Source organism: Theobroma cacao, chromosome 1 (assembly GCF_053813885.1).
Source record: "Theobroma cacao isolate CCN51 chromosome 1, ASM5381388v1, whole genome shotgun sequence".
NCBI lineage: Eukaryota > Viridiplantae > Streptophyta > Magnoliopsida > Malvales > Malvaceae > Theobroma > Theobroma cacao.
Genome location: NC_142639.1, coordinates 40,170,073 through 40,192,734, shown reverse-complemented (window position 1 = coordinate 40,192,734; position 22,662 = coordinate 40,170,073). Strand labels below are relative to the sequence as shown.

Genomic DNA, 22,662 nt, shown 5'->3' with positions numbered 1-22,662 from the left:
TCAGATGGTTTCCAACGATAAGGTACATTAGTTGATCATTCATCGTACAATAACACTGGACACACCAAACTAAGAAATCCCTAGTAAGAACCAGCATCGACGTCATAAACAAGAGCCCATTTGAACGTTTTCCACCCCCAAGTCTAATTCAAAGTAACCATTGAAGTTTGAATCTCTTGCAACACCAGCCTTTTCGAGCCCATCCGCAAGTGAGTTAGCTTCACGTCTGATATGGGTGAAGGAGAGGTCCAAAATATTGCTGGCACAGCTTTCAATGGAGTTGGAGATGAGCTTCATGCGCCAAGGGACTTTTTTGTGGTTCTTGGCCCAGACAATTGCCTTAGAGGAGTCACTCTCAACTTCCAATTTATGGGAGGACGCCCGTGAAGAGTCAAGAAAGAACTTAATTCCCCTTTGAATGGCTTGAAATTCAGCAAAGTTAGTCCTCTCTACTCCAGTGGCATGAGAGAAAACACCCCTGATGATGCCTAGGTGATCTCTAATGGCTCCCCCGATGCCTGCAGGCCCTGGCAAGCCTCTAGCCGCTCCATCGAATACAGAAAAATGTGTTAGGTGAGGTTCTTGGATATGAGATAAAGAAGGCACAGTAATATTAGTATAATAATAATAATAATAATAATAATATTTTTTTTTAAATCTCCGTGGTCCAAGTGACCCAGAAAGGTTAATAATGACAAAATTAAGTAAAAAAAAATACAGAAAACTGTGTTATGTGAGGTTCTTGGACATCTTCACATGTTAATTCTTTTTCTCCGCTTAATAATTACTAAATAATTATGCTAATGCATTGGGTTTGATCTGAAATCTGGCAACCGAAGAAAACTGTGTTGTTGATTACATTTCATGGAGATGCTTATTTGTTTTGAATTTTGATGCAGAATAAGCTGTCCAATCCATAGCTTGCGAGATAATCTGAAGAGAAATATGAAATCCCACCATCATCCATCTTACCTCATCAAAATGAAAAAAGGGTCATGGATAATCCAGTTTTCTCTTCCAGTATATGGTCCTCCATCTTGTGCAATCATTGTTTAACTGCTTTAGCTACCCCATTTTTTTCCCTTTTTGACCTTCTGCTACACTGCTTCGAAAACCCTCAGAAAACTTACCCTGCTTCCCTGTCCGAATAGAATGGCTGAAGGTGAACGGTCAGCCTTTCTTGCAGCCAAAAGGTACCTTGTGCTTTCATGATTGCTTTGGTATTCCCTGTCCCTCTTTTTAACCTCTTTCTTTTTTTTTCCTGTCTCCTAGGCATGCAGTTGTAACAGGAGCAAACAAGGGAATTGGTTTTGAGCTATGCAGGAACCTGGCGTCAAAAGGGATCATGGTAGTTTTGACTTCTAGAGATGAGAAAAGGGGACTTGAAGCTGTTGCAAAATTGAAAGATTCTGGTCTGTCTGCTCATGTAGTATTTCATCAACTTGATGTAACAGATCCTTCTAGTATTGCTTCCCTTGCAGATTTTGTCAAAGCTAAATTTGGGAAACTTGATATCTTGGTACCATTGATGATCCATTTCTTCAAAATATCAGCTTTACATTCAATGGTGAAAACCATGTCATTTGTCTTCTCTTTTTTATCTAATAAGTTGCTTGGTTTGATCATGGTTCGTCGGAACCATGTGCAGGTTAACAATGCTGGGATTTTTGGAGCGATTCTACATCCACAGGCTTTTGCCACAGCTACTGAACTTGCTGGTTACTTTGTAAGTATCCTGCATTTCTGTTAATAGTAATTAATGATTGTTACTCATAAATAGTCCTATGTTATAATTAAATGATTATTCTATTTTATGAGTTTGTTATCTTATTTTAACTAAATTCCAAAACTTTGTTCTGGAATAGCATACACATTACTGAGTTGGGAAAGGAGAATAGATGATAAATAGAGCATATAATTTCTTTATGGCCGTGTAGATATGAGAATTTTTCGCTAGTAAACAAAGGGATTATTTAAATTTTTTTCTTATCATGCAGCCAACTGAAGAGCAAGCCAAAGAGTATGAGATTGGAACTCAAACTTTTGAGTTGGCGGAAGAATGCTTGAAAACCAACTACTATGGTGCAAGAAGAATGGTTGAAGCATTTGTTCCCCTTCTCCAGTTATCTGACTCACCGAGAATTGTCAATGTTTCCTCTATTATGGGGTTATTGAAGGTACATGATCCTGATAAACTAATTTAATGCAAAGATGAAACGAAGCTCGAACTTGAAACTGGTTGCAGTCCATCATTTACTCTGAGTTCCCATGGTTTCATACCATTAGATCAAACTAAATAATTCTTAGGAGGTTTGGCAAAAGGTTTATCTCTCATCTCTCATCTCTCATCTCTCATGTTGTTTTTTTTCCAGAATATACCCAGTCAGTGGGCTAAGGAAGGATTAAGTGATGTCGAAAGTCTTACAGAGGATCGAGTGGATGAAGTTTTGAAGCAGTTTCTTAAAGATTTTAAAGAAGGATCATTAAAAGCTAAAGGTTGGCCTACGTATTTCTCTGCCTATACACTCTCTAAAGCAGCAATGAATGCCTGCACAAGGATTCTGGCCAAGAAGTACCCAAGTTTCCTTGTTAATTCCATTGGCCCAGGCTTTGTGAAAACTGATATAACTTGCAATATTGGGGTCCTAACTGCTGCTGAAGGAGCTGAAAATGTTGCCAGGCTAGCACTGCTGTCAAATGATGGGCCTTCAGGCCTCCTTTTCATCAGGAAGGAAGTCTCATGTTTTTAAAGAATATGATTCCTTCCAATCTTGTAGATGAAGATGAAATCTACAGTTAGCTATGTGTTAAACAAATTGTAGCTTTTACTGTCATCGAGATTCATGTTTTATGGCATCGAAACCTTAATAATTCTGGAAATAAAAGGATTTTGTAGTTTATATAATTTTGACAAAAATGGAGTCTGCAATGCATGGCATGCACGAAACTTTAGCATGGGTGGCCCGCTTAGCTTCTTAATAAGGAGGGAATAGCCCTTCCCCCAACCAAACATGCCATCAAAGCTAGAGTACATTACTTTGAAAGGGGATGACGACTGATAATTCCTTTTTGGAGTTACTCGGCTGAATCCTTTTACTTGTACTCACCGCCTTTGACACTTTCAATTAATCTATTTTGTCAACAACAGTCTCAGTCTAACTGGTTCCTTGATCATTTGGAATATTGGCACTAGTCAACAAGACAAAAACCTTAGTACAATTATGTCTCGAATTCAGTGCTTCCTCAAAGCTTAAGTCCAAGATTTACACAAGTTGCAGAGTCAATTGTCTGATGTTTCTCGTACTACTACCTTCAAAGAAATGAAACTGTGGGAGCATCAACAGAAAAAACAGAAGGGAAACTTGTGGATATGAATATATGCAGGTCAACATCGAGTAGAGTAGATTTTGGGTACAGTCCTACAATGACATGGAAATTGCATTTCAAATTGAACTTATTGATTGATCTGAAGAATTTTCTTCCTTTGCCAATCATGTTTTTACCTTCTAATTTGCTGCATTGAATGGGTCAACATTCGCAGCAGCCACGACCTTGCTACAGCTCTTCAGTCAGTCTTTGCTACAGTTACAGCTCTGACTATTCTTTGTTTATTGTGACCACACGTTTTCTGTCGGTGCCCTCTTCGAGTTGTTTATAAAGCACCAACTCATACAGGATCTCTCGCTCTCGCATTCCTCAGAATCCCCGAGATAGAGAATAAGAAGAATGGCAGAAACATGCAACTTTCTTGCAGCAAAGAGGTAATTAACCCTGTGATTTAAATGCTTCTTTCTTTACACGTCTTAGCATACTTTTTTTTTCCCTTGTTTCAGGTATGCAGTGGTGACTGGAGCAAACAAGGGAATTGGATTGGAAATATGTAGGCAGTTGGCTTCAAAAGGAGTCATGGTGGTGTTGACTGCTAGAGACGAGAACAGGGGCCTTGAAGCTGTTGAGAAGCTGAAGGAGTCTGGTGTGTCTGATAATGTGGTTTTCCACCAGCTTGATGTGACAGATCCTGTTAGCATTGCTTCACTTGCAGATTTCATCGGGACCCAATTCGGAAAACTTGATATCTTGGTATAAGTCGTCATCTGTTTTCTTTTCTAAACATTGGTTTAACATTACAAAGCCAAAAGAAGCAAGTAATATTATGAGAATGATGGAATCTCGTGCAGGTCAACAATGCAGCGATTCCTGGAGTCATTATGAACTATGACAGTTTCGCCAGAGCTGTTGAACGTTTTGGGGATTGGGTAAGTCTTCCTTTCCATCTGTATCACTACTGCACCTTGTCTTCAGCTCATTTTTGGAGTTCAAATTAAGACATTAATGCAAGTATATGTTAGCATGATTGGTCATACAGATTGAAGTTCAAATCTTGTTTAAGACTGATGAAGGATCAAGCAGAATTTATATTCCAAATTCATGGGAATGATTTTCCATCCAAACTAGCTTCAAGTTGCTGCCTTATACTAGAATTAGATACCAATATATACCCCATAATTTGCTCTATTTATTTTTTAAAAATGAAACAGAGCTTTACTTAAATGGAATTTTAACTTCTAACAATCTGCTTACTCAAAGGAATTGCTAACAAAGTAAAAATCCTTTCTGGATGCAGCCAACTGGGGATCAAGTCTGGAATGAGATTATTACTGCTCAAACTTATGAGCTTGCAGAAGAGTGCCTGAAAACGAACTATTATGGTATGAAAAGAATGGTTGAGGCACTTGCTCCCTTCCTCCGGCTATCTGATTCCGCAAGGATTGTAAACGTTACCTCTTATCTCGGACTACTGCAGGTACAGAACCTTGAAAAGTAGAAGTTTAAGTATCCTGGAGAGACAATGAATCTAGTTTGAAAACCATCTGTGTCTTTGTCTTGGTCTTGAAATGTAGGTTTAGTCGTACAAAAGGTACTAAAGTAGATGACTTAAAGTTGAAAATGGATAAAACACAGTGACATCCCATTCTGTCTCTGTTCTTTCTATTTTCATCACAACTCTGTTTCAGTATTGCTATGCTAATTGTCTTAGCTCCAAACATTTATAAATGATTACCTGTTTTGACTTTTAAGCAGAAGTTTTCATTCTTTTTTTTTTTTCTTGTCTTGTTGCTTCAGCTTATGTCCAATGAATGGGCCAAGGGAGTGTTGAGCGATGTGGAAAGCCTCACAGAAGAGAGAGTTGAAGAAGTTTTGAACGTGTTTCTAAAAGATTTCAAAGTGGGAAGGATGAAATCCAAAGGTTGGCCAACTTATATTGGACCAACTGCTTATTCTGTTTCAAAAGCAGCTATGAACGCATACACAAGGGTGCTGGCCAAGAAGTACCCCAGTTTCTGGGTCATTTGTGTTGCCCCAGGCTTTGCCAAAACGGATATAACTGGCGGTACTGGCTATTCAACTGCTGCAGAAGGAGCAGAGAATGTAGTGAGACCGGCGTTGCTACCTACTGCTGGGTCGTCTGGCCTTTTCTTCAATCGCCAAGAAGTTTCAGATTTTTGAAGGATAATGATCCATTACTTTGGCGAGGATGAAAACAACACTTCGCCATGTGCCACTTTCACTGTGCTTCCTCTCTATATATGCACAATAAAAATGAGGAAAAAATTATGTAAAAAGGACTGCTAAATGCTAATGAAAACTCTGTTACAAACTGAACATTTCTGGGCTATGTTTCTATTTTACCTATCTCAAATGGTTAACTGTCACTAGGTTTTTGGCCTTGGCAGCTCACACCCAAGACATGAAAAAGACAGCGGAAATGTTCTTGTTTCTCCATACAGGTTCTACAGTTCTAAATTACAGATCCTAATAACCTAGAATGGACAGCTAAATCTACTTTGTTGGTACAAAAAAATGGAGTTCTGAAACATTTAATATATTTTTGTTGGAATTTATGGAGATGAAGACATGCAGTTCATGAAGAACTGGTCTAATGCAGAAAACAGAAGAGCAGCAGTAAAACCAGAGAGAAAATTGAACTAAGAACTGTAGTACTTGTTCATTAATTGAAACATTAATACGAGCTGAAAATTAAAGAACAACTTACAAAGTAAACAGTATTTTTGACACTGCATCACAATATCTCAACGCAGAGTCCAAACATCAACTCTTTACATGCCTTGGGGGAATTCTGACATGGACAAAGACAGTGAGCAAACTGTCAAACACAAAACTACAAGACATGATCATTCTAGCTAGCACGCGACACTGCATACTGGGTCTTCAATGCAAGTTTCAATTCAACAATTTTTAACAAACTATGATAGATACGTTCGAGAGTTCTCGGCCCTGCTTTGATTAGAGAAGTGAAGGGGTGAAAGTCTAATGCAATGTTAGTATCTCCCGCCCAACTCTGAATCAAACGGCTGAAGCAAAAGCACAAGAAACATAAAGTTGCCATACTCCATTTTTGGGGTCCACACTTTCGGTATGGCGGAGAAAATTAAAGAAAAATACAACCTTTAATAAAAGCTAAAGCAACCCAACAAGCGTCTCTTTGTTCCGTATCAACTGAAGCAATTCCTTCGTCATGGCGGAGTCCTTTCAAAGGTAGATTTTTCTTTCATGGCGATTTTGTAATACAGTTAAGTCCAAAGCTATAACACCCTTTTGCTTTGTTATGTTTTGTTTTTTGTCCTGCCAGGTATGCTGTTGTTACAGGGGCAAACAAGGGGATTGGACTGGAAATATGTAGGCAGTTGGCCTCCAAAGGGGTCATGGTGGTCTTAACTGCTAGGGATGAGAAGAGGGGTCTTGAGGCTCTTGAAAAGCTGAAAGACTCTGGTCTCTCTGATCATCTAGTTTTTCACCAGCTTGACGTGGCAGACCCTGCTAGCATCACTTATCTGGCAGATTTTGTGAAAAACAGATTTGGGAAGCTTGATATCTTGGTATCAACTTATGTCACGTAGCCAGTTACCTGCATTTTTGTGCTATGTATTTCTTTTCTTTTCTTTTTTTTTTTTTATAAATATAAGATGGCAGATTCTCAAACTTGCAATAAGGGAAATATCCAAAATATAATACTATGTGAGTGGAGTACCAAAAATAAATACTATATGTGACTGGAATGTTTGAGCTTCTGCAGGTGAATAACGCTGGTATAGGGGGAACTACAGTGAACTATGATGCTTTAAGAGCTTCAAGTATTTCTGCTAGTGAGGTAATTAAGCTATCCGGAAGGAATTTTTGTTTCTCTTTGCCACTTCCTATTTGTTAATTACTTTGGGGCCTCCTTTGAAATGACGGAGAATGAGAACTTCACAATTATGTTACTTTGATTTCTCAGTTGCAAAAATGGCAAACAAAAAAAAAAAAAAACAAAGGTGTTAGCAATTGTTAAAACCATTTCTTAGTTCCTTCCATAACCATTTGACATTTCGTGTTAAGTGGCAAGTCTGGTCGCCCCATGGTCTGAAGTGTGCTTGACATTAGTCTTCAGTTTGAACAACTAACCTTTGAAGATACTTAGCCAGAAGAGATCAGGCAATTAAAAACTGTGGGTCAGACCTGTTTTGTTATAAAATTTGAATGGATGCAAGGCAGCAGTTTTCTTTTAGGTTGGTTTGGGATTGTGTTAATCTGTCTTCCAGGATATCTTACTACTTGAGTTTCTCCTACAAATGCAGAAAGATCTGACAACCGTTTGGAGTAAAGTGCTGTCTCAAACTTACGAGGCAGGAGAAGAATGCCTGAAAACAAACTACTATGGCGCTAAAAGAACAGCTGAGGCGCTTGTTCCCTTACTCCAGTTATCTAACTCTCCAAGGATTGTTAATGTTTCCTCTCTCTTGGGCAAGTTAATGGTACTATTTTGACACCAACACTTAAAAGAAAAAATTCCAGTCATCCTCGTAAAAAAAAAAATCTACCAGTCCAGCTTGCTAATGAGAACTGTCAGGATTAAACTCTACAAAAACTGACCACAAAGTTTCTTGTGACTTTGTCTCAGAATATACCGAGTGAACAGCTCAAGGGAGTATTAAGGGATGTTGATACAGAAGAGAAACTCGATGAGTTACTCTCTGAGTTTCTAAAGGATTTTAAGGAGGGTTCATTAGAAAGTAAAGGTTGGCCAACGTACTGCTCTGCGTACACAGTCTCAAAAGTAGCCATGAATGCTTACACAAGGATTCTAGCCAAGAGGTACCCAAAATTCAGAATCAATTGTGTTTGCCCTGGCTTTGTCAAAACAGATATAAATTTCAATACTGGTAATATAAGTGTTGAAGAAGGTGCTGCGACTCCCGTTAAGTTAGCACTCTGGCCAAATGGTGGTCCTTCTGGCCTCTTTTTCGTGCAGGGTGAACCTGCATCCTATGAATGAGATTACTGATAAAAATAACAAAATCTCATCAGAGAGGTGAAACTAGTACATGAGGACTTTTTTCACATTCTCTCATTATCAAGTACAATAAGGATGCTTTAAAAATTCAAATGATGTAATTTTCTTAGCCAAACTTAAATTCCCGTGTATGTAGAAATATTCTACAAAAAGTTAAATAAGATCTGTTTATAAGACATCTATATTTCTATATTTGTCATGTTCATTGGTCCAGCAATTTTTCGGATTTAAACCATAAGACTCTTAAAAGATCAAGCTCAAATTATTAGTAATAATGAACTTGGATTATTACATAAGTTTTAATAATTATACTCATATTTGATGTAGGATGTGGATATCACAATCTCACCCACTTAAATCCTTGACAGGGACATCAAGCAAAATTTATATTCCAAATTCATGGGAATGTTTTCCCATCCAAACTAGCTTCAAGTTACCGCCTTGCTAGAATTAGATACCGATATATACCCCATAATTTGCTCTATTGTTAAAAGTTATTAACAATCTGCTTACTCAAAGGAATTGCTAACAAAGTAAAAATCCTTTCTGGATGCCGCCAGCTGGGGATCAAGTCTGGAATGAGATTATTACTGCACAAACTTATGAGCTAGCAGAAGAGTGCCTGAAAAAGAACTACTATGGTATAAAAAGAGTGGTTGAGGCACTTGCTCCTTGCCTCCGGCTATCTGATTCCGCAAGTATTGTAAACGTTACCTCGTATCTTGGAGTACTGCAGGTAAAGAACCTTGAAATGTAGAAGTTTTAGTATCCTCGAGAGACGATGGATCTAGTTTGAAAACCATCTGTGTCTTTGTCTTGGTCTTGAAATGTAGGTTTAGTCATACAAAAAGTACTGAAGTAGATGACTTAGAGTTGAAAATGGATAAAACACACTGACATCCCATTCTGTCCCTGTCATTTCCATTTTCATCAAAACTCTGTTTCAGCATTGCTATGCTAATTGTCTTAGCTTCAAACATTTATAAATGATTACTTGTTTTGACTTTTGAGCAGAAGTTTTCATTTTTTTTTTTTTTTGTCTTGTTGGTTCAGCTTTTGTCCAATGAATGGGCCAAGGGAGTGTTGAGCGATGTCGAAAGCCTCACAGAAGAGAGAGTTGAAGAAGTTTTGAACGAGTTTCTAAAAGATTTCAAAGAGGGAAGGATGAAATCCGATGGGTGGCCAACTTATATTGGACCAACTCATACACAAGGGTGCTGGCCAAGAAGGACCCCAGTTTCTGGGTCAATTGTGTTGCCCCAGGCTTTGCCAAAACGGATATAACTGGCGGCACTGGCTACTTAACTGCTGCAGAAGGAGCAGAGAATGTAGTGAGACTGGCGTTGCTACCTAGTGCTGGGTCTTCAGGCCTTTTCTTCAATCGCCAAGAAGTTTCCGATTTTTGAAGGAAAATGATCCTTTACGACTTTGGCGAGGATGAAAACAACACTTCGCCATGTGCCACTTTCACTGTACTTCCTCTCTATATATACACAACAAAAATGAGAAAAAAATCAACTTAAAAGGACTGCTAAATGCTAATGAAAGCTCTGTTGCCAATTGAATATTTGTGGGCTATGTTTCTATTTTACCTATCTCAGATATTTAACTGTCACTAGGCTTTTGGCCTTGACAGCTCACACCTAAGGCATGGAAAAGACAGCGGAGATGTACCTGTTTTGCCAGACAGGTTCTACAGTCCTAATATCATAGAATAGACAGCTAAATTTACTTTGTCGGTGCAAACATATGGAGTTCTTAAACGTTTAATAAACTTTTAATAAGCTATGTTAGATACGTTAGAGAGTGCTCGGCTCTGCTTGGATTAGAGGAGTAAAAAGCCTTAATGAAAGGGGTGAAAGTCTAATGAAATATTAGCATCTCCTGGCCAACTCTGAATCAAACGGCTGGAGCAAAAGCACAAGAAACATGAAGTTGCCATATCGCTTTCTTGGCTCCACACTTTAACGTATGGCGGAGAAAATTAAAGAAAAATATAAATTTAGCATCATTTGATAATAAAAAAATAATTTGTTAAAAAAATATTTTATAGAAAAATTTAATATTTTTATTATTTAAATAAATTATTAAAAATATTTTTTATTATTTGGATCATTTTATGAAAAATATTTTTCATGAAGGTGGAGTTATTTAGCTGCTAAAATAATAAATAAGAGTTTATTACAAAATAATATTGATATTTGATTTTTATTAATTTGATATCAAAATTAAGAATAAAAATGAAAATAAATAAAATAAATAATGATATTTTTTAAAGCATGTAACCATAAATTTGTTATGAAAATAAACTCTAATTTTTTTAAAAAATTTTAATTTATCACTTTTTTATTATAACTATAAAAATATAAATATTCATCAATTGTATAAGATATTCAAAATCTATACTTACAAATATGTATTTATTAAATGGTGATTATTAAAATATTTTTTATTATAATTATTAGCAAAATTTAAACTTATTATAAATGTATATTCATCAAATAATGATCATTAAAATATTTTTATTATAATTATTAGTAAGATTTATTCTATTTATAAATTAAAAATTTAATTGTATTAAATGGCTTCACTAAAAAATATTTTTTAATTTTAATAGTTTTGTATAATTTAAAAATTAATATTTTAAATTAATTTTTAAAAATTAAATATTTTATTTTTATTTTTTAATATTTTAAAGTAAATATTAATATTTATCAAATTTATATTCAAAAAGTTACTATAAAAATATTTTTACTATTCTATGAAAAATATCTTGTACCTTTCAAGAGCTTTATTGACTCATAAAATAATTTTCATCTAAAATTAATTTTTTATTTGTCAAACAAGCATAAGGCTGAAAACGTGTTTTAAAAAATATTGTAATGCAAAACAAACGGACCCTCAGGTAGAAGCCGAAGCAACCCATTTAGTTTCTCCTTGATCTGTATCCACTAAAGCAATTCCCTCTTAATGGCGGAGTCCTTTCAAAGGTAGCTTTTTCTTTCATGGCGATTTTGTATTTGACACCCAATTAAGTCCAAAGCTCTAACACCCTTTTACTTTTGTTTTGTTTTGTTTTTTCTCCTGTCAGGTATGCTGTTGTTACAGGGGCAAACAAGGGGATTGGACTGGAAATATGTAGGCAGTTGGCCTCCAAAGGGGTCATGGTGGTCTTAGCTGCTAGGGATGAGAAGAGGGGTCTTGAGGCTCTTGAAAAGCTGAAAGACTCTGGTCTCTCTGATCATCTAGTTTTTCACCAGCTTGACGTGGCAGACCCTGCTAGCATCACTTATTTGGCTGATTTTTTGAAAAACAGATTTGGGAAGCTTGATATCTTGGTATCAACTTATGTCATGTAGCCAGTTACCTGCTATTTTGTACTATGTATATATATTTTTTTATAAATATAGGATGACAGATTCTCAAACTTGCAATAAGGGAAATATCCAAAATATATGTGAGTAGAGTACCAAAAATGAATACTATATGTGACTGGAATGTCTGAGCTTCTGCAGGTGAATAACGCTGGTATATTGGGAAGTATAGTGAACTATGATGCTTTAAGAGCTTCAAGTATTTCTGCTACTGAGGTAATTAAGCCATCTGGAAAGAATTTGTTTCTCTTTGACCAAGTTTGAAACTTGCCACTTCCTATTTGTTTAATTACTTTGGGACCTCCCTTGAAATGACAGGAAATGATTATAAACGGGGACTTCACAATTATGTAACTTTGATTTCTCAGTTCACAAAAAAGAAAAAAAGAAACAAAATGTTAAGTGACAAGTCTCATAGCCCCATGATCTGAAGCGTGCTTGAAGTTTCGAAGTTGGTCAAGACAAAATTAGTCTTCAATTTGAACAACTAGCCTATTAAGATATTCAGCCAGAAGAGATCTGGCAATTAAAAACTCTGCGTCAGACCTGTTTTGTTCATTCAATTTTAATGGATGCAAGGCAGTTTACTTGTAGGTTTGGGATTGTGTTATTATGTCTTCCAAGATCCTTTACTAATTGAGTTTCTCTTATAAATGCAGAAAGATCTGACAACCGTTTGGAGTAAAGTGCTGACTCAAACTTACGAGGGAGGAGAAGAATGCCTTCACACAAACTACTATGGCGCTAAAAGAACAGCTGAAGCGCTTGTTCCCTTACTCCAGTTATCTGACTCTCCAAGGATTGTTAATGTTTCCTCTCTCTGGGGCAAGTTAAAGGTACTATGTTGACACCAACACTTAACAGAAAAAATTCCAAACTGACCACAAAGTTTCTTGTGACTTTGTCTCAGAATATACCGAGTGAACAGCTCAAAGGCGTATTTAGGGATGTTGATACAGAAGAGAAACTCGATGAGTTACTCTCTGAGTTTCTAAAGGATTTTAAGGAGGGTTCATTAGAAAGTAAGGGTTGGCCAACTTGTATCTCTGCGTACACAGTCTCAAAAGTAGCCATGAATGCTTACACAAGGATTCTAGCCAGGAGATACCCAAAATTCAGCATCAATTGTGTATGCCCTGGCTTTGTCAAAACAGATATGAGTTTCAATACTGGTAAGTTAACTGTTGAAGAAGGTGCTGCAACTCCTGTTAAGTTAGCACTCTGGCCCAATGGTGGTCCTTCTGGCCTCTTTTTCATGGAGGGTGAACCTGCATCCGATGAATGAGATTACTGACAAAAATAGCGAAATCTCATCAGAGAGGTGAAACTAGTACATGAGGACGATGTTCACATTCTCTCATTATCAAGTACAATAAGAAAGCTTTAAAAATCCAAATGATGTAATTTTCTTTGCCAAACTTGATTCCTATGTATGTAGAAATATTCTACAAAAAGTTAAATAAGATCTGTTTATAAGATATCTATATTTTTATATTTGTCATGTTCATTGGTCCAGTAATTTTTCGGATTTAAACCATAAGACTCTTAAAAGATCAAGTTCAAATTATTAGTAATAATGAACTTGGATTATTACATAAGTTTTAATAATTATACTCATATTTGATGTAGGATGTGAATATCACAATCTCACCCACTTAAATCCTTGACAGGGACATCAAGCAAAATTTATATTCCAAATTCATGGGAATGTTTTCCCATCCAAACTAGCTTCAAGTTACCGCCTTGCTAGAATTAGATACCGATATATACCCCATAATTTGCTCTATTGTTAAAAGTTATTAACAATCTGCTTACTCAAAGGAATTGCTAACAAAGTAAAAATCCTTTCTGGATGCCGCCAGCTGGGGATCAAGTCTGGAATGAGATTATTACTGCACAAACTTATGAGCTAGCAGAAGAGTGCCTGAAAAAGAACTACTATGGTATAAAAAGAGTGGTTGAGGCACTTGCTCCTTGCCTCCGGCTATCTGATTCCGCAAGTATTGTAAACGTTACCTCGTATCTTGGAGTACTGCAGGTAAAGAACCTTGAAATGTAGAAGTTTTAGTATCCTCGAGAGACGATGGATCTAGTTTGAAAACCATCTGTGTCTTTGTCTTGGTCTTGAAATGTAGGTTTAGTCATACAAAAAGTACTGAAGTAGATGACTTAGAGTTGAAAATGGATAAAACACACTGACATCCCATTCTGTCCCTGTCATTTCCATTTTCATCAAAACTCTGTTTCAGCATTGCTATGCTAATTGTCTTAGCTTCAAACATTTATAAATGATTACTTGTTTTGACTTTTGAGCAGAAGTTTTCTTTTTTTTTTTTTTTGTCTTGTTGGTTCAGCTTTTGTCCAATGAATGGGCCAAGGGAGTGTTGAGCGATGTCGAAAGCCTCACAGAAGAGAGAGTTGAAGAAGTTTTGAACGAGTTTCTAAAAGATTTCAAAGAGGGAAGGATGAAATCCGATGGGTGGCCAACTTATATTGGACCAACTCATACACAAGGGTGCTGGCCAAGAAGGACCCCAGTTTCTGGGTCAATTGTGTTGCCCCAGGCTTTGCCAAAACGGATATAACTGGCGGCACTGGCTACTTAACTGCTGCAGAAGGAGCAGAGAATGTAGTGAGACTGGCGTTGCTACCTAGTGCTGGGTCTTCAGGCCTTTTCTTCAATCGCCAAGAAGTTTCCGATTTTTGAAGGAAAATGATCCTTTACGACTTTGGCGAGGATGAAAACAACACTTCGCCATGTGCCACTTTCACTGTACTTCCTCTCTATATATACACAACAAAAATGAGAAAAAAATCAACTTAAAAGGACTGCTAAATGCTAATGAAAGCTCTGTTGCCAATTGAATATTTGTGGGCTATGTTTCTATTTTACCTATCTCAGATATTTAACTGTCACTAGGCTTTTGGCCTTGACAGCTCACACCTAAGGCATGGAAAAGACAGCGGAGATGTACCTGTTTTGCCAGACAGGTTCTACAGTCCTAATATCATAGAATAGACAGCTAAATTTACTTTGTCGGTGCAAACATATGGAGTTCTTAAACGTTTAATAAACTTTTAATAAGCTATGTTAGATACGTTAGAGAGTGCTCGGCTCTGCTTGGATTAGAGGAGTAAAAAGCCTTAATGAAAGGGGTGAAAGTCTAATGAAATATTAGCATCTCCTGGCCAACTCTGAATCAAACGGCTGGAGCAAAAGCACAAGAAACATGAAGTTGCCATATCGCTTTCTTGGCTCCACACTTTAACGTATGGCGGAGAAAATTAAAGAAAAATATAAATTTAGCATCATTTGATAATAAAAAAATAATTTGTTAAAAAAATATTTTATAGAAAAATTTAATATTTTTATTATTTAAATAAATTATTAAAAATATATTTTATTGTTTGGATCATTTTATGAAAAATATTTTTCATGAAGGTGGAGTTATTTAGCTGCTAAAATAATAAATAAGAGTTTATTACAAAATAATATTGATATTTGATTTTTATTAATTTGATATCAAAATTAAGAATAAAAATGAAAATAAATAAAATAAATAATGATATTTTTTAAAGCATGTAACCATAAATTTGTTATGAAAATAAACTCTAATTTTTTAAAAAAATTTCAATTTATCACTTTTTTATTATAACTATAAAAATATAAATATTCATCAATTGTATAAGGTATTCAAAATCTATACTTACAAATATGTATTTATTAAATGGTGATTATTAAAATATTTTTTATTATAATTATTAGTAAGATTTAAACTTATTATAAATATATATTCATCAAATAATGATCATTAAAATATTTTTATTATAATTATTAGTAAGATTTATTCTATTTATAAATTAAAAATTTAATTGTATTAAATGGCTTCACTAAAAAATATTTTTTAATTTTAATAGTTTTGTATAATTTAAAAATTAATATTTTAAATTAATTTTCAAAAATTAAATATTTTATTTTTATTTTTTAATATTTTAAAGTAAATATTAATATTTATCAAATTTATATTCAAAAAGTTACTATAAAAGTATTTTTACTATTCTATGAAAAATATCTTGTACCTTTCAAGAGCTTTATTGACTCATAAAATAATTTTCATCTAAAATTAATTTTTTATTTGTCAAACAAGCATAAGGCTGAAAACGTGTTTTAAAAAATATTGTAATGCAAAACAAACGGACCCTCAGGTAGAAGCCGAAGCAACCCATTTAGTTTCTCCTTGATCTGTATCCACTAAAGCAATTCCCTCTTAATGGCGGAGTCCTTTCAAAGGTAGCTTTTTCTTTCATGGCGATTTTGTATTTGTCACCCCATTAAGTCCAAAGCTCTAACACCCTTTTCTTTTGTTTTGTTTTGTTTTTTCTCCTGTCAGGTATGCTGTTGTTACAGGGGCAAACAAGGGGATTGGACTGGAAATATGTAGGCAGTTGGCCTCCAAAGGGGTCATGGTGGTCTTAGCTGCTAGGGATGAGAAGAGGGGTCTTGAGGCTCTTGAAAAGCTGAAAGACTCTGGTCTCTCTGATCATCTAGTTTTTCACCAGCTTGACGTGGCAGACCCTGCTAGCATCACTTATTTGGCTGATTTTTTGAAAAACAGATTTGGGAAGCTTGATATCTTGGTATCAACTTATGTCATGTAGCCAGTTACCTGCTATTTTGTACTATGTATATATATTTTTTTATAAATATAGGATGACAGATTCTCAAACTTGCAATAAGGGAAATATCCAAAATATATGTGAGTAGAGTACCAAAAATGAATACTATATGTGACTGGAATGTCTGAGCTTCTGCAGGTGAATAACGCTGGTATATTGGGAAGTATAGTGAACTATGATGCTTTAAGAGCTTCAAGTATTTCTGCTACTGAGGTAATTAAGCCATCTGGAAAGAATTTGTTTCTCTTTGACCAAGTTTGAAACTTGCCACTTCCTATTTGTTTAATTACTTTGGGACCTCCCTTGAAATGACAGGAAATGATTATAAACGGGGACTTCACAATTATGTAACTTTGATTTCTCAGTTCACAAAAAAGAAAAAAAGAAACAAAATGTTAAGTGACAAGTCTCATAGCCCCATGATCTGAAGCGTGCTTGAAGTTTCGAAGTTGGTCAAGACAAAATTAGTCTTCAATTTGAACAACTAGCCTATTAAGATATTCAGCCAGAAGAGATCTGGCAATTAAAAACTCTGCGTCAGACCTGTTTTGTTCATTCAATTTTAATGGATGCAAGGCAGTTTACTTGTAGGTTTGGGATTGTGTTATTATGTCTTCCAAGATCCTTTACTAATTGAGTTTCTCTTATAAATGCAGAAAGATCTGACAACCGTTTGGAGTAAAGTGCTGACTCAAACTTACGAGGGAGGAGAAGAATGCCTTCACACAAACTACTATGGCGCTAAAAGAACAGCTGAAGCGCTTGTTCCCTTACTCCAGTTATCTGACTCTCCAAGGATTGTTAATGTTTCCTCTCTCTGGGGCAAGTTAAAGGTACTATGTTGACACCAACACTTAACAGAAAAAATTCCAAACTGACCACAAAGTTTCTTGTGACTTTGTCTCAGAATATACCGAGTGAACAGCTCAAAGGCGTATTTAGGGATGTTGATACAGAAGAGAAACTCGATGAGTTACTCTCTGAGTTTCTAAAGGATTTTAAGGAGGGTTCATTAGAAAGTAAGGGTTGGCCAACTTGTATCTCTGCGTACACAGTCTCAAAAGTAGCCATGAATGCTTACACAAGGATTCTAGCCAGGAGATACCCAAAATTCAGCATCAATTGTGTATGCCCTGGCTTTGTCAAAACAGATATGAGTTTCAATACTGGTAAGTTAACTGTTGAAGAAGGTGCTGCAACTCCTGTTAAGTTAGCACTCTGGCCCAATGGTGGTCCTTCTGGCCTCTTTTTCATGGAGGGTGAACCTGCATCCGATGAATGAGATTACTGACAAAAATAGCGAAATCTCATCAGAGAGGTGAAACTAGTACATGAGGACGATGTTCACATTCTCTCATTATCAAGTACAATAAGAAAGCTTTAAAAATCCAAATGATGTAATTTTCTTTGCCAAACTTGATTCCTATGTATGTAGAAATATTCTACAAAAAGTTAAATAAGATCTGTTTATAAGATATCTATATTTTTATATTTGTCATGTTCATTGGTCCAGCAATTTTTCGGATTTAAACCATAAGACTCTTAAAAGATCAAGTTCAAATTATTAGTAATAATGAACTTAGATTATTACATAAGTTTTAATAATTATACTCATATTTGATGTAGGATGTGAATATCACAATCTCACCCACTTAAATCCTTGACAGGGACATCAAGCAAAATTTATATTCCAAATTCATGGGAATGTTTTCCCATCCAAACTAGCTTCAAGTTACCGCCTTGCTAGAATTAGATACCGATATATACCCCATAATTTGCTCTATTGTTAAAAGTTATTAACAATCTGCTTACTCAAAAGAATTGCTAACAAAGTAAAAATCCTTTCTGGATGCCGCCAGCTGGGGATCAAGTCTGGAATGAGATTATTACTGCACAAACTTATGAGCTAGCAGAAGAGTGCCTGAAAAAGAACTACTATGGTATAAAAAGAGTGGTTGAGGCACTTGCTCCTTGCCTCCGGCTATCTGATTCCGCAAGTATTGTAAACGTTACCTCGTATCTTGGAGTACTGCAGGTAAAGAACCTTGAAATGTAGAAGTTTTAGTATCCTCGAGAGACGATGGATCTAGTTTGAAAACCATCTGTGTCTTTGTCTTGGTCTTGAAATGTAGGTTTAGTCATACAAAAAGTACTGAAGTAGATGACTTAGAGTTGAAAATGGATAAAACACACTGACATCCCATTCTGTCCCTGTCATTTCCATTTTCATCAAAACTCTGTTTCAGCATTGCTATGCTAATTGTCTTAGCTTCAAACATTTATAAATGATTACTTGTTTTGACTTTTGAGCAGAAGTTTTCTTTTTTTTTTTTTTTTGTCTTGTTGGTTCAGCCTTTGTCCAATGAATGGGCCAAGGGAGTGTTGAGCGATATCGAAAGCCTCACAGGAGAGAGAGTTGAAGAAGTTTTGAACGAGTTTCTAAAAGATTTCAAAGAGGGAAGGATGAAATCCGATGGGTGGCCAACTTATATTGGACCAACTTATGCACAAGGGTGATGGCCAAGAAGGACCCCAGTTTCTGGGTCAATTGTGTTGCCCCAGGCTTTGCCAAAACGGATATAACTGGCGGCACTGGCTACTTAACTGCTGCAGAAGGAGCAGAGAATGTAGTGAGACTGGCGTTGCTACCTAGTGCTGGGTCTTCAGGCCTTTTCTTCAATCGCCAAGAAGTTTCCGATTTTTGAAGGAAAATGATCCTTTACGACTTTGGCGAGGATGAAAACAACACTTCGCCATGTGCCACTTTCTCTGTACTTCCTCTCTATATATGCACAACAAAAATGAGAAAAAAATCAACTTAAAAGGACTGCTAAATGCTAATGAAAGCTCTGTTGCCAATTGAATATTTGTGGGCTATGTTTCTATTTTACCTATCTCAGATATTTAACTGTCACTAGGCTTTTGGCCTTGACAGCTCACACCTAAGGCATGGAAAAGACAGCGGAGATGTACCTGTTTTGCCATACAGGTTCTACAGTCCCTAATATCATAGAATAGACAGCTAAATTTACTTTGTCGGTGCAAACATATGGAGTTCTTAAACGTTTAATAAACTTTTAATAAGCTATGGTAGATACGTTAGAGAGTGCTCGGCTCTGCTTGGATTAGAGGAGTAAAAAGCCTTAATGAAAGGGGTGAAAGTCTAATGAAATATTAGCATCTCCTGGCCAACTCTGAATCCAACGGCTGGAGCAAAAGCACAAGAAACATGAAGTTGCCATATCGCTTTCTTGGCTCCACACTTTAACGTATGGCGGAGAAAATTAAAGAAAAATATAAATTTAGCATCATTTGATAATAAAAAAATAATTTGTTAAAAAAATATTTTATAGAAAAATTTAATATTTTTATTATTTAAATAAATTATTAAAAATATTTTTTATTGTTTGGATCATTTTATGAAAAATATTTTTCATGAAGGTGGAGTTATTTAGCTGCTAAAATAATAAATAAGAGTTTATTACAAAATAATATTGATATTTGATTTTTATTAATTTGATATCAAAATTAAGAATAAAAATGAAAATAAATAAAATAAATAATGATATTTTTTAAAGCATGTAACCATAAATTTGTTATGAAAATAAACTCTAATTTTTTTAAAAAAATTTAATTTATCACCTTTTTATTATAACTGTAAAAATATAAATATTCATCAATTGTATAAGGTATTCAAAATCTATACTTACAAATATGTATTTATTAAATGGTGATTATTAAAATATTTTTTATTATAATTATTAGCAAGATTTAAACTTATTATAGATGTATATTCATCAAATAATGATCATTAAAATATTTTTATTATAATTATTAATAAGATTTATTCTATTTATAAATTAAAAATTTAATTGTATTAAATGGCTTCACTAAAAAATATTTTTTAATTTTAATAGTTTTGTATAATTTAAAAATTAATATTTTAAATTAATTTTCAAAAATTAAATATTTTTATTTTTATTTTTTAATATTTTAAATTAAATATTAATATTTATCAAATTTATATTCAAAAAGCTACTATAAAAATATTTTGACTATTCTATGAAAAATATCTTGTACCTTTCAAGAGCTTTATTGACTAACAAAATAATTTTCATCTAAAATTAATTTTTTATTTGTCAAACAAGCATAAGGCTGAAAACGTTTTTTAAAAAATATTGTAATGCAAAACAAACGGACCCTCAGGTAGAAGCCGAAGCAATCCATTTAGTTTCTCTTTGATCTGTATCCACTAAAGCAATTCCCTCTTAATGGCGGAGTCCTTTCAAAGGTAGCTTTTTCTTTCATGGCGATTTTGTATTTGTCACCCCATTGAGTCCAAAGCTCTAACACCCTTTACTTTTGTTTTGTTTTGTTTTTTCTCCTGTCAGGTATGCTGTTGTTACAGGGGCAAACAAGGGGATTGGACTGGAAATATGTAGGCAGTTGGCCTCCAAAGGGGTCATGGTGGTCTTAACTGCTAGGGATGAGAAGAGGGGTCTTGAGGCTCTTGAAAAGCTGAAAGACTCTGGTCTCTCTGATCATCTAGTTTTTCACCAGCTGGACGTGGCAGACCCTGCTAGCATCACTTATTTGGCTGATTTTGTGAAAAACAGATTTGGGAAGCTTGATATCTTGGTATCAACTTATGTCATGTAGCCAGTTACCTGCTATTTTGTACTATGTATATATATATATATTTTTTATATAAATATAGGATGACAGATTCTCAAACTTGCAATAAGGGAAATATCCAAAATATATGTGAGTGGAGTACCAAAAATAAATACTATATGTGACTGGAATGTTTGAGCTTCTGCAGGTGAATAACGCTGGTATATTGGGAAGTATAGTGAACTATGATGCTTTAAGAGCTTCAAGTATTTCTGCTACTGAGGTAATTAAGCTATCTGGAAAGAATTTGTTTCTCTTTGACCAAGTTTGAAACTTGCCACTTCCTATTTGTTTAATTACTTTGGGACCTCCCTTGAAATGACAGGAAATGATTATAAACGGGGACTTCACAATTATGTAACTTTGATTTCTCAGTTCACAAAAAAGAAAAAAAGAAACAAAATGTTAAGTGACAAGTCTCATAGCCCCATGATCTGAAGTGTGCTTGAAGTTTCGAAGTTGGTCAAGACAAAATTAGTCTTCAATTTGAACAACTAGCCTATTAAGATATTCAGCCAGAAGAGATCTGGCAATTAAAAACTGTGCGTCAGACCTGTTTTGTTCATTCAATTTTAATGGATGCAAGGCAGTTTACTTGTGGGTTTGGGATTGTGTGTTATTATGTCTTCCAAGATCCTTTACTAATTGAGTTTCTCTTATAAATGCAGAAAGATCTGACAACCGTTTGGAGTAAAGTGCTGACTCAAACTTACGAGGGAGGAGAAGAATGCCTTCACACAAACTACTATGGCGCTAAAAGAACAGCTGAAGCGCTTGTTCCTTTGCTCCAGTTATCTGACTCTCCAAGGATTGTTAATGTTTCCTCTATCTGGGGCAAGTTAAAGGTACTATGTTGACACCAACACTTAAACAGAAAAAATTCCAAACTGACCACAAAGTTTCTTGTGACTTTGTCTCAGAATATACCGAGTGAACAGCTCAAAGGAGTATTTAGGGATGTTGATACAGAAGAGAAACTCGATGAGTTACTCTCTGAGTTTCTAAAGGATTTTAAGGAGGGTTCATTAGAAAGTAAGGGTTGGCCAACTTGTATCTCTGCGTACACAGTCTCAAAAGTAGCCATGAATGCTTACACAAGGATTCTAGCCAGGAGATACCCAAAATTCAGCATCAATTGTGTATGCCCTGGCTTTGTCAAAACAGATTTGAGTTTCAATACTGGTAAGTTAACTGTTGAAGAAGGTGCTGCGACTCCTGTTAAGTTAGCACTCTGGCCCAATGGTGGTCCTTCTGGCCTCTTTTTCATGGAGGGTGAACCTGCATCCTATGAATGAGATTACTGACAAAAATAGCGAAATCTCATCAGAGAGGTGAAACTAGTACATGAGGACGATGTTCACATTCTCTCATTATCAAGTACAATAAGAAAGCTTTAAAATTCCAAATGATGTAATTTTCTTTGCCAAACTTGATTCCTATGAATGTAGAAATATTCTACAAAAATTTATAAGATAAGATCTATGTTTGTCATGTTCTCTGTTCTGTTCTGATTTGAAAACTAGAAGTTTAGGTGAAATATTAGTTAGGTTAATGGATCAAGCAAAAGGCTAAGCAACAGGATGT

General features: G+C 35.3%; 6 protein-coding genes and 3 pseudogenes across 7 annotated transcripts; all 9 read left to right on the top strand.

The window, feature by feature from the left end:
- Positions 1-1,013: 1,013 nt before the first annotated feature.
- LOC18614192 (short-chain dehydrogenase/reductase 1-like) lies at positions 1,014-2,905 on the top strand. The gene is made up of 5 exons (XM_018123008.2): positions 1,014-1,193; positions 1,273-1,519; positions 1,649-1,726; positions 1,998-2,177; positions 2,373-2,905. The coding sequence occupies exons 1-5, from the start codon at positions 1,153-1,155 to the stop codon at positions 2,748-2,750; spliced, it is 924 nt and encodes a 307-aa protein (XP_017978497.2). The 5' UTR covers positions 1,014-1,152; the 3' UTR covers positions 2,751-2,905.
- A 699-nt stretch (positions 2,906-3,604) lies between these two features.
- On the top strand, positions 3,605-5,664 carry LOC18614191 (short-chain dehydrogenase/reductase 1-like). Its single transcript, XM_007051822.3, has 5 exons — positions 3,605-3,761; positions 3,834-4,080; positions 4,179-4,256; positions 4,625-4,804; positions 5,125-5,664. The coding sequence occupies exons 1-5, from the start codon at positions 3,727-3,729 to the stop codon at positions 5,506-5,508; spliced, it is 924 nt and encodes a 307-aa protein (XP_007051884.3). The 5' UTR covers positions 3,605-3,726; the 3' UTR covers positions 5,509-5,664.
- An 809-nt stretch (positions 5,665-6,473) lies between these two features.
- Positions 6,474-8,545, top strand: LOC18614189 (short-chain dehydrogenase/reductase 1-like). Its single transcript, XM_018123019.2, has 5 exons — positions 6,474-6,558; positions 6,653-6,899; positions 7,097-7,171; positions 7,638-7,814; positions 7,961-8,545. The coding sequence occupies exons 1-5, from the start codon at positions 6,539-6,541 to the stop codon at positions 8,333-8,335; spliced, it is 894 nt and encodes a 297-aa protein (XP_017978508.2). The 5' UTR covers positions 6,474-6,538; the 3' UTR covers positions 8,336-8,545.
- Positions 8,546-8,796: 251 nt separating this feature from the next.
- LOC148764819 ((+)-neomenthol dehydrogenase-like) lies at positions 8,797-9,889 on the top strand (annotated as a pseudogene). Its single transcript, XR_016024218.1, has 2 exons — positions 8,797-9,089; positions 9,407-9,889. The product of XR_016024218.1 is annotated as a (+)-neomenthol dehydrogenase-like (transcript).
- Positions 9,890-11,186: 1,297 nt separating this feature from the next.
- On the top strand, positions 11,187-13,205 carry LOC148764818 (short-chain dehydrogenase/reductase 1-like). The gene is made up of 5 exons (XM_088803003.1): positions 11,187-11,343; positions 11,445-11,691; positions 11,869-11,943; positions 12,387-12,563; positions 12,638-13,205. The coding sequence occupies exons 1-5, from the start codon at positions 11,324-11,326 to the stop codon at positions 13,010-13,012; spliced, it is 894 nt and encodes a 297-aa protein (XP_088659129.1). The 5' UTR covers positions 11,187-11,323; the 3' UTR covers positions 13,013-13,205.
- A 266-nt stretch (positions 13,206-13,471) lies between these two features.
- LOC148764817 ((+)-neomenthol dehydrogenase-like) lies at positions 13,472-14,509 on the top strand (annotated as a pseudogene).
- A 1,352-nt stretch (positions 14,510-15,861) lies between these two features.
- Positions 15,862-17,879, top strand: LOC148764816 (short-chain dehydrogenase/reductase 1-like). The gene is made up of 5 exons (XM_088803029.1): positions 15,862-16,018; positions 16,119-16,365; positions 16,543-16,617; positions 17,061-17,237; positions 17,312-17,879. Exons 1-5 carry the CDS (start codon positions 15,999-16,001, stop codon positions 17,684-17,686), a joined length of 894 nt encoding a protein of 297 aa, XP_088659155.1. The 5' UTR covers positions 15,862-15,998; the 3' UTR covers positions 17,687-17,879.
- A 374-nt stretch (positions 17,880-18,253) lies between these two features.
- LOC148764815 ((+)-neomenthol dehydrogenase pseudogene) lies at positions 18,254-19,109 on the top strand (annotated as a pseudogene).
- A 1,458-nt stretch (positions 19,110-20,567) lies between these two features.
- Positions 20,568-22,569, top strand: LOC18614187 (short-chain dehydrogenase/reductase 1-like). Its single transcript, XM_007051818.3, has 5 exons — positions 20,568-20,695; positions 20,796-21,042; positions 21,227-21,301; positions 21,747-21,923; positions 21,999-22,569. The coding sequence occupies exons 1-5, from the start codon at positions 20,676-20,678 to the stop codon at positions 22,371-22,373; spliced, it is 894 nt and encodes a 297-aa protein (XP_007051880.3). The 5' UTR covers positions 20,568-20,675; the 3' UTR covers positions 22,374-22,569.
- Positions 22,570-22,662: the final 93 nt, after the last annotated feature.

Excerpts from the sequence above, each read along its gene's own strand:
- LOC18614189 (XM_018123019.2), top strand. The coding sequence starts at position 6,539 with ATGGCGGAGTCCTTTCAAAG. Across the intron at positions 6,900-7,096 it reads TTGGGAAGCTTGATATCTTG|GTGAATAACGCTGGTATAGG; the intron begins GTATCAACTTAT and ends GAGCTTCTGCAG. Across the intron at positions 7,172-7,637 it reads CAAGTATTTCTGCTAGTGAG|AAAGATCTGACAACCGTTTG; the intron begins GTAATTAAGCTA and ends CTACAAATGCAG.
- LOC148764816 (XM_088803029.1), top strand. The coding sequence starts at position 15,999 with ATGGCGGAGTCCTTTCAAAG. Across the intron at positions 16,019-16,118 it reads ATGGCGGAGTCCTTTCAAAG|GTATGCTGTTGTTACAGGGG; the intron begins GTAGCTTTTTCT and ends TTCTCCTGTCAG. Across the intron at positions 16,366-16,542 it reads TTGGGAAGCTTGATATCTTG|GTGAATAACGCTGGTATATT; the intron begins GTATCAACTTAT and ends GAGCTTCTGCAG.
- LOC18614187 (XM_007051818.3), top strand. The coding sequence starts at position 20,676 with ATGGCGGAGTCCTTTCAAAG. Across the intron at positions 21,302-21,746 it reads CAAGTATTTCTGCTACTGAG|AAAGATCTGACAACCGTTTG; the intron begins GTAATTAAGCTA and ends TTATAAATGCAG. Across the intron at positions 21,924-21,998 it reads CTATCTGGGGCAAGTTAAAG|AATATACCGAGTGAACAGCT; the intron begins GTACTATGTTGA and ends ACTTTGTCTCAG.
- LOC148764818 (XM_088803003.1), top strand. The coding sequence starts at position 11,324 with ATGGCGGAGTCCTTTCAAAG. Across the intron at positions 11,692-11,868 it reads TTGGGAAGCTTGATATCTTG|GTGAATAACGCTGGTATATT; the intron begins GTATCAACTTAT and ends GAGCTTCTGCAG. Across the intron at positions 12,564-12,637 it reads CTCTCTGGGGCAAGTTAAAG|AATATACCGAGTGAACAGCT; the intron begins GTACTATGTTGA and ends ACTTTGTCTCAG.
- LOC18614192 (XM_018123008.2), top strand. The coding sequence starts at position 1,153 with ATGGCTGAAGGTGAACGGTCAGCCTTTCTTGCAGCCAAAAG. Across the intron at positions 1,727-1,997 it reads CTGAACTTGCTGGTTACTTT|CCAACTGAAGAGCAAGCCAA; the intron begins GTAAGTATCCTG and ends CTTATCATGCAG. Across the intron at positions 2,178-2,372 it reads CTATTATGGGGTTATTGAAG|AATATACCCAGTCAGTGGGC; the intron begins GTACATGATCCT and ends TTTTTTTTCCAG.
- LOC18614191 (XM_007051822.3), top strand. The coding sequence starts at position 3,727 with ATGGCAGAAACATGCAACTTTCTTGCAGCAAAGAG. Across the intron at positions 3,762-3,833 it reads AACTTTCTTGCAGCAAAGAG|GTATGCAGTGGTGACTGGAG; the intron begins GTAATTAACCCT and ends CCCTTGTTTCAG. Across the intron at positions 4,081-4,178 it reads TCGGAAAACTTGATATCTTG|GTCAACAATGCAGCGATTCC; the intron begins GTATAAGTCGTC and ends AATCTCGTGCAG.